At 37.7% G+C, this 9445-nt stretch overlaps 1 protein-coding gene across 1 annotated transcript; it reads right to left on the reverse strand.

Annotated features, from left to right (window-relative positions):
• Positions 1-7633, reverse strand: LOC113509858 (calphotin-like). Its single transcript, XM_031910908.2, has 3 exons — positions 7511-7633; positions 6631-7352; positions 1-614 (listed from the first exon to the last, which is right to left on the reverse strand). The coding sequence occupies exons 1-3, from the start codon at positions 7607-7609 to the stop codon at positions 56-58; spliced, it is 1380 nt and encodes a 459-aa protein (XP_031766768.2). The 5' UTR covers positions 7610-7633; the 3' UTR covers positions 1-55.
• Between the last annotated feature and the right edge of the window lie 1812 nt (positions 7634-9445).

Below are 9445 nucleotides of genomic sequence, written 5' to 3' on the forward strand. Positions count from 1 at the left end.
TTATCACAGATAATTCATTTAATTTTATAATAAGTCTATTTACATGGGATTCAATTTACCAACCATAGTTGGCACCATTGCTGCTGTATGCGATTTGTGAAACAGCGGGAGCGGCGTATGTGGAGATAGTTTTAGCAACCACGGGGGCAGCGGCGTAAGAGGCCACGGGGGCGGCGGCGTAAGAGGCCACGGGGGCGGCGGCGTAGGTGGCTACGGCGGGCGCGGCATAGGTGGAAATGCTCTTAGCGACTACAGGGGCAGCAGCGTAAGAGGCTACAGGGGCGGCGGCATAGGTGGCAACGGGGGCAGCGGAGTAGGAAGCCACAGGGGCAGCGGAGTAAGTCGAATAGGAAGAGACCGAAGATACAGCTGGAGAGAGAGTCTTGGTTACGATGGGGGCAGAGTACGCTGCGACAGCAGGGGTAGCAACGGCAGCCACGGCGGGAGCAGCATAGGTCTTAGCCACAACGGGGGCGGCGGCGTATGTCGCGATGGGAGAGCCATGAGTAGTCTGGGTGGAGTATGAAGAGACCGACGATACAGCGGGAGCGATGGTCTTGGTGACGATGGGAGCAGCTGCATAAGTAGCGACAGCGGGGGCGGCGATGGTTTGGCTAGAGTAGGCCAGAGGGGCAGCTCCTAGGAGACCACCGGCACGGGCGAGGCCCACAGCGCACAGAGCGACGATCAGCTGTAAATATAACATTAAAAAATATTAATTTACAATTTGATTTTACACTAGTTACAGTATTTTTATACTTTATACAAAAGTGATTTGCTCGGGTGACAGTGTGGGATATGGAAGTAAAATTAGAGGGTACAGATGCATAAAACTTCTAAGGAATGTACACATAAGAGATACCATGGATATCACAGTGCATTCTGTGGTGTCCGTGGCTTTCCACTAAATAAACCGTCAGCTTATTTTCCATTGTATCATTAAAAAAAAGCTATCAATTATATTCACAGAGATGAAATAAAATTTACGTTCATTATTTAATATTCTAAAAAAGACGAGATTATTCACTAACAACTATGTTATATCACATTATAAAACATTAATCTTATTCTAATTAATCCTGAAACACACCTTGGCGTACATGTTGATGCTACTAAAGTTGGCAACTGAATAATTTCGTCAAGTAATACTGCGGTTTTTATATCAAATAGATGCCGTCTGCACTTTGCATTTCACTTTCGAAATACTCATAAGTCCGTGAATATAAGGTAGTTCAGTGGATCTAGAATAGTGACGAATCGATCAACATTGTATATATATAACGTACCTAACGTATTATTTAAATAAAGCAATTAATGCAAAGTTGTCGTAAGCAAACAACTCAAATAAATCAACAACTATCATTAACAAAATGTCATTTAAAACATATAAGTAAACAAACTTACGACCGACTTAATGATATTATAGTAACCGTTGCTTATAGACATGAGCGGCACCATAAGCATCATAGAGTATACAGTAATTAAAACCCATAGTACCCCGTATTTTTTACTACTCCTAAAAACTAAGGGATTATCATATAAGACCCTTTAATTTTACTAATATGACTCCGAATTAGCCATACCAATTAGAAATTTCCCTGTCTTATTGGTATCCCAACAGTGCATACCATTAGCGCAGACGGAATTATCATTCCATTATCATCAATTCAAAATAAACCTTTAACAAACCTCAAAGCTGTATAAAACTAACTTAGTAAGTACTGTAAATATATAGACATTTACAATTTGCTCAGACATTTTCATTATCCATTCCCGTACTTTAAATAACAAACACAAAAACATATATATTATTATAGTTGCAAAACAGAGCTTCAAATATTTGTTAACACTCAGACTTACATAAACTTATCAACGTTAATTTGAAAAGTAAATTTTTATATGTGTTATACATAATTTTGATTAAAACTTTGGGTATCAATAGAAAAAAAAATGGAAGAATAGATAAATGACCTAATACCTGTGTTAGTAATGTAACGGTAATTAAGTTCTTTAGGTTCTTGAGTTTTTTATCAGAATTTCATACAGAATCATGGTAGTTATGCACTATTTATTTATTATACACTTACTTCCTTATTCTTAGTCTTTAAATAAATGTAAAAGTAAGTTTATTAAATTCTTGGCACTTTAACGACTACAACAATCAGCATAAAATTTTCCATACTTACATATAGCATGATTTATACATTTATTATTTAAATGAAGCCGTCTAATGAAAGCTAAGTGTCGCAAAGTTCTATCATTGACATTGAATGATTTTTAATTTAAAAAAGATAAACAACTTTCATTAATTAGGTAGGGGTTTTTAAGAATGGAGACTAGCGATCCCATTATGACAGACTGTTCTCTCAGATCTACCTCGACGCGACCCCTATCCTGTTAATTACTGGTTAATAATAAACTAAATTCATCCTTATCGTTTCATTCTTCATTGTACTCTATTAACAACGCCAGACGAAGAGGAAGGCTACGGAGCCCAGCCGTTCATACTCGAATATTTCCGAACGCCGTCTTTCTTATTTGTGACGCTGCCTCAAACGCCTACAGCTCGCGCTTAGCGGACCGAAGTGTGCAATCCGGCTCACGCTCACATCACTACCGCTCACGATTAAGGGTCCCGAATTGGTCCCGAAAATAACCAAGCTTTTTGTTTGTTTAAAATGATGCCTACAGCTACGTTTTATCGTCTGACCGCTCGCCATTGACAGTGAATTCATTCTCACACGCTTGAACCTAAATGGTCACGTACAGTGTGGCTTCAAAGGAATTTTCTCCCGCAAACATTCAGGCTGTGAAATGATCTCCCTGCCGAAGTTTTTCCTACAGACGTATGGGGTTCTTCAAAAGGGAAATAAAGAGGTTTCTTCCATATCGGCAACGCTTGCGTAATATCCCTGGTATTGTCGGCTTTCATGGGCGCTTATCATCAGGTGGGCCGTATTCTTCTTTGTTACCTCAGTGGTATAAAAAATAATCACCTTCATGGTATAGAAATAGAGCTTTCTCAATGTAATTACACGTAAGTTAAACCGATAGTTGTTTACTATACACATTTAGTTAGTTAGTTAGCAATATACCCAATCAGGTCGACCTCCTCGCGGTTCCCCCCGGAAACTATCATGGTTAATTCCTGATAAATTCATCATGATGGGCTAAGTGGCCTGTTTTCATTCTCATCTATCACCCTTCACTGGTGCTCCGCCAGCGTATCCCGTTAGCGCGGTCGGGTTACCATACCATTTTCACCCATCAAAAAAAAAAACATCCTAGTCACGTGGACGAAGTCATATAAAAAATAAATAATATAGAAAATATATAATTAAAGATTGTGTCCCACAAAAAACCGTCTTATAAACTAGTTATTTTGATCTAAAAACTAAATTACTGGACCGATTTTGTTAAAATTTCTATGAAACCGATCAGTAAGTATATCCTTTCGTATAAAAAAAAATTGCCAAATCATTTCAGAACTAACGGAATTATGAGGTAACAAACATTAAAAGAACCTCCTTCTTTTTGAAATCGATTCAATATTGTAATGATGCAATACCATACCATACCACATCAGTACAGTTAGCAACTGCAGTTAGACTTTGGTGATAATTTGAGAGGGACGCTGCTGCCCATCTCTCGACCATTAATCTCCCTTCTTTGTCTCTAACGACCCTCACGAGAAAGAAAGGGTGCTTAATTCTTTGCCGGGACCGGACAGCAATTTTTTTTTAAATATAATTAAAAAAAATACAATGTATTTGAATATTTTATAGTTCTAGATTGAGAAAGCCTTAAAAGCTACGCTAACAAAAATATCTTTGGTCTTTACTTATATTTTATTAACTTGCCTCTGGCACTGACAAGTCCACGAAATGAAATAGGTAACCACGATCTAGATAAAAAAAATTATACCTATAGCTAATGGTTAAGCTTTACGATCAATGACCAGTCTTGTCAAGGTCATTTTGTATTTATTGTTTCGTGTTTAAAATATTGTATTCATAGGTGCCTATTATTGTTATTTTACTTTCATATTTTATTTATTTTTCTCATAACTTCGCTTTCAAAGAATTTAAAAGAATTATGCTCACTGCTATTATTTCCAATGGAGTAAATGGAGGCATAATATCTACTGTTTCAAATGTGGTAACGTTTGACAAGCTCAATTTGTGCTGAGCATATTAGAATATAATGTGCTACGGTAACCACTTACCATCAGGTGGGCCGTATGCTTGTTTGCCACCTCAATGGTAAAAAAAAGGAAGTAACGCCGCATTGGAGACGAATCTTAGCCTTAGTGATTTGATCCCATAGGATTATTTTTGTACAGTAGTTAGTATTATAAGTAATTCCACCAAATTGATAAGGTAAAATCGATTTTATCTGTTAATCCAGGACATTGAACGGTAGGGATTGTTAGTAATACGGACTACCAGTCTCATTGCTCGCAATAAATCCTGTCAGGTCGACCTCCACGTGGTCCCCCCTGAAACCATCGTGCTGAGTTCCAGATGTATACATCACGATGGGCTAACTAACCTGCCTTTTCATTTTTACCTATCATCGATCCCGCCAGCATATATCGTTAACGCAGGCGAAGCTACCATTTTATTAGCATCTATTAACAACAATCCAGTACTTTCATCTCTTCATTAACCATGACTGAATAAAATGTCTTAGTAATGTATTCCCTCAAAATGTAAAATCCTATTTCAAATATTCTTCTTCATCCTAACAAGTCCTATTATCGAATAAAATCATCTGATAAGTCTCCAGCGTAGATTAAGAGTTGTTCCTGTGATCCCCAGTAACTTTAATAATAATTTAAGCGTATATTGATGTTATTTAACAATTATTGTTAATTGTCTAATTACCAATTTCAAATACCTTAAGCACTATAAAGAATTCATTAAATTATTCTGAAACCGTATTTTAGAATACTAATTTAATAAATACATGTTCAAAAAAGTTATTTTAAAAAATGTTGTAATCTTGTTTTTGCAAAATACCTAAATATCTAACCAGCGTTAACTTTTATAAAGTTAACACAAACTATTTATTCATATACTTAGTAGTTCATATACCTATATCATGACTCTACACTATGTGCTCATAATTATAAACTTTAGCCATTAACATACCTAAAATTAAATTATACACAAAAAATTTAAATGTATTGAAGTACATTAAAATCAACAAACGTACAGCAATTAAAATAAACAATTATATAGTTGCCAACAAATTAAATTACTTATTTTTATATTCGTAATGTTTTTAATAGATTTTTTTCCACTTTATAAGTGTTGACAAATACCGTAAAAAATAATTTCTAATTTTCAAAGAGTAAACGCCAATCGTAGAAAATAGAATAATGAATACTCGTTTTTTTTATGTTACGCAACTGTTAAATAAAGGAGGGATTGTTAGCAATGGAGTTTGACAGCCCCATTGCTAGTAATATGCCCTATCAGGTCGACCTCCGCGTGGTTCCCCCTGGAAACCATCGTGAACAATTCTTGTTGAATTCGTCACGATGGGCTATCTGGCCTGCTTCATCCTCACCTATCATCTTTCACTGGTGCCTCGCCCAGTTATTCTATTATCACTCATAAAAAAAAAACAAGTCCACCTCCACGCGGTTCCTTCTGGAAACCATCGTGGTTAATTTTTCATGAATTCAACACGATAGTCCAATTGACCTGCTTTATCCTCGCCTGTCATCCCTCACTGGTATCCGATTAGCATATCCCGATAGCGCAGGCGGGTTGACTATTCCATTTTCACCCGTTACAAAAATCTGACCTATTATTTTTATTATCATTATTGTTGTTTACCTAAAGACATGACAGACCATGGACATAACAGAGTATACTGTTTCGCCCATGACACCCCCATTCGTTGCCATTCCTTACGACTCAGATGTTATTCCTCTGTACCCCGTAAATTTACTACCATATACCCATACCCTTCAAACCGAAATCGCCATGCAAACACAACCGCTTCACGGTAGAAACACAAATGGGACAGTAAAAAGCCCAAGCAAATGACTTTTGTACAAAATCTCCCTTTGGTAAGTATATTTTCTCTGTTAATAATCTTTACCATAAACATATCTTGTGATAATAAATTTATTCTTATTCGTTATGATTGAGAACATTTAAGTAATCGATATTTATAAGATAAAATATTTTTATTATTAAATTTGAAAGCAATTAAACGAAATTATATTTACTTGTTGCCTTGAAGTGTCGACAGTGCTAAATTGATTTTGACAAACAGGAAAGATACCAGTGAATAAGGTCTTGATTCATATCAAGCCTTACTCATTCATATGCTAAAAATTAAAGTATCCATCTGAATTGATTTCTTTCAATACATTCTAAATAGTACTAGTTCCGGTTATCGTCACAAGTAGCTACTCAATCGTACCTAGTTATAATTTATTTCATTGGGTTCTCTACACAAGGATGTAAATTAAAAAAATTTAAAGTATATGGCAATTTGTTTTATTTTTATAATGGTCTATTTACAGATAAGATAGGAGATTCAGTTTACCAACCATAGTTAGCACCGTGGCCGCTGTACGCGATGTGTGAGACGGCAGGAGCGGCAGAGTACGCGATAGCTGATTTCAGGACGGGGGCGGCCGCAGCATAGGAGGCGACGGCGGGTGCAGCATAGGTGGCTACCGCGGGCGCGGCGTAGGTGGAGATGGTCTTAGCAACGACGGGAGCGGCGGCGTAAGAGGCCACAGGGGCGGCGGCGTAGGTCGCGATGGGAGAGCCGTGAGAAGTATGGGTGGAATATGAGGAAACTGAAGAGACAGCTGGGGCGATGGTCTTGGTCACAATGGGAGCTGAGTACGCAGCAACAGCAGGAGCAGCGATGGCTGGAGCAGAGTACGCAGCGACGGCGGGGGCAGCGACGGCAGCCACGGCGGGAGCAGCGTAGGTCTTAGCTACCACGGGAGCGGCGGCGTAAGTCGCAATAGGAGATCCATGAGAGGTCTGGGTAGAATAGGAGGAAACAGAGGAGACGGCGGGAGCGATGGTCTTTGTGACAATGGGGGCAGCGGCGTAAGTCGCTACAGCGGGAGCGGCGTAGGCTGCTACTGCAGGAGCAGCATAGGTCTTAGCTACTACGGGGGCAGCAGCGTAAGCCGCAACGGGGGATCCGTGAGAGGTCTGGGTGGAGTAAGAAGAGTAGGATGACACGGCGGGGGTGATTGTCTTAGTCACCACAGCGGGTGCGGCGATGGCTTGGCTGGTGTATGCCAGAGGGGCAGCTCCCAAGAGACCACCAGCACGGGCGAAGCCCACAGCGCACAGAGCGACGATCAGCTAGAAAAGAAAATAAAATATTGCTTTGAAAAATCCATCACTTTATAATCACTTTATTTTCTTTTATTCATATACAAGAACATCTGGTAAACTTCTAATTTGACCAATATATTGATAGTAGATGTGATGCACCAAATAAGTCAAACTCTAGAACACACCTTGGCGTACATGTTGATGCTGCTAAAGTTGGCAACTGAATAATTTCGACAAGTAATGCTCTGGTTTTTATACGCGTAAGTGCCGTCTATATTGTCCATTTCACTTTCATTGCCAAGGTGAGCCAGTGGTTGTACATTACAATGTTCGAATAGCCTACGCCTCTGAGTCAGAGATAGCCTTTCAATTTCATTTGTTCCTTTTACTATTACATATGACGATTTAGTATAAGGCACACGAGCCTTGAGCATTAATAACTAGATATGCAGATCCATTATCGAGCTTTACCGTTCATACTCTTTCTAGTGACATTAAAGCCATTGTATTCTACTTAAGACGATGTGTTTTTTTTAATGGATGATAATAACTACGGTAACTCCGCCTGCGCAAACGGTAAACGTTGGCGAGGCACCAGTGAGGGTTGATAAATAAGGATGAAAAGGCAGGTTAGTTAGCTCATCGTGATGAATACATCTGGAAAACAGCACGATGATTTCCAGGGGGGGCCACGTGGAAGTCGACCTGACGGGGTATCTTGCTAGCAATGGAACTGATAGTCCGCATAACTAACAATCTCTTCCCTCCAAAGACGACGTTAAATACCATTAATAAATATTAATGGTACTCCATATCTTATCAAACCAAATGGCTTTAACTGGAGATAATGATAATTTTCACATCTATTATTTAGTTAAGTACTTCCATTACTTAACTAATTATCAAAGATTTTGTAATTAGATTTATTCGTGTATTGATCTCATATCAGTGCATACTTACCCAAATATTTTTGTCTCGACAAATGTCGATTTATAAGACAAAAACCAGTAATTCTTTATTAATATCACATAAAAATATATATGTTGTATTTATATATTAATATAAATACACTAGTAAACAACGAGATGTTTAAAATTATTTGAATTTAAAACACATAATCATGAATGCATTATGTGCATAAGTAGATTTTGCTTCACAATGAAATCTTCAATCAAGGAACTCTTTAATCGTCACTAAATAATTATGGGATCAATAGGACTAATCTGTTGGTTCAAATTAACAAATTCGGGTCACATGTGATGGTAAAAATATCACATAATACAAAAACAAATACAGACAATATTTTATATACACTATCGGGACTTAACGTGATGAATAATTTTTGCGAGCACCACATCGTGACCACATCAAAACGTCGGCAATAAAAAAAGCTGATATGTATATACTATTTACCTGCAAAAATTTTCCATCGCGTTAAATCTCGATGTTGTATTAAAAACGCGAAAAATCACAGTTAACAAATACAGGCAAATTCTATAAATATTGCACACGTGGCTAAATTTCGATATGACCGCTATTAAGGTATATAAAAAGCCTCTCTCTTTTCATTTAAGAGTTTTCTTTTGTCGGTGCAACTAATTCATGCATCTTCTTCCAACCAGTTTTATCCCAGGTCATATCCTTGACCTCCCTATACGACATGACACCTAGTGTTTCTTTTATTTGTCCTATGTAGTTATTCCTCGGTCTTTAAAAAATCGTCATGTCATATAAGACGGCCCAGCATTTTGCCTCTTCTATTCTCAATTATTTTAATTAATGTTCGTTTCTCATATACTCTTTTCAAGGCTTTCTTATTCGTTAGTTTTTCTGTCCAGCTTATCCTTTCCATTCTCCTCCATGTCCACATTTCGAATACCTCAAGCATCCTTTTTTTCCCTTTGCGTCATTGTCTATGTTTTACATCCATATAATGCTATGCTCCAAATAGAAGTTTTTATAAATTTCTTAAGAATTATTTTTGATCCAAATATATGTTTTTATTATCCTAGGCTTGTTTTGCGACCGTTATTCTAGTTCTAATATCCAATGTGCACCTAACGTCCTCTGTGATTATACTTTCCTAAGTACTTAAAGTTCTTAACATTTTGAATAGGCAT

This window comes from Galleria mellonella, unplaced genomic scaffold (assembly GCF_026898425.1).
Source record: "Galleria mellonella isolate WM207_F2 unplaced genomic scaffold, CSIRO_AGI_GalMel_v1 utg57, whole genome shotgun sequence".
Classification (NCBI taxonomy): domain Eukaryota; kingdom Metazoa; phylum Arthropoda; class Insecta; order Lepidoptera; family Pyralidae; genus Galleria; species Galleria mellonella.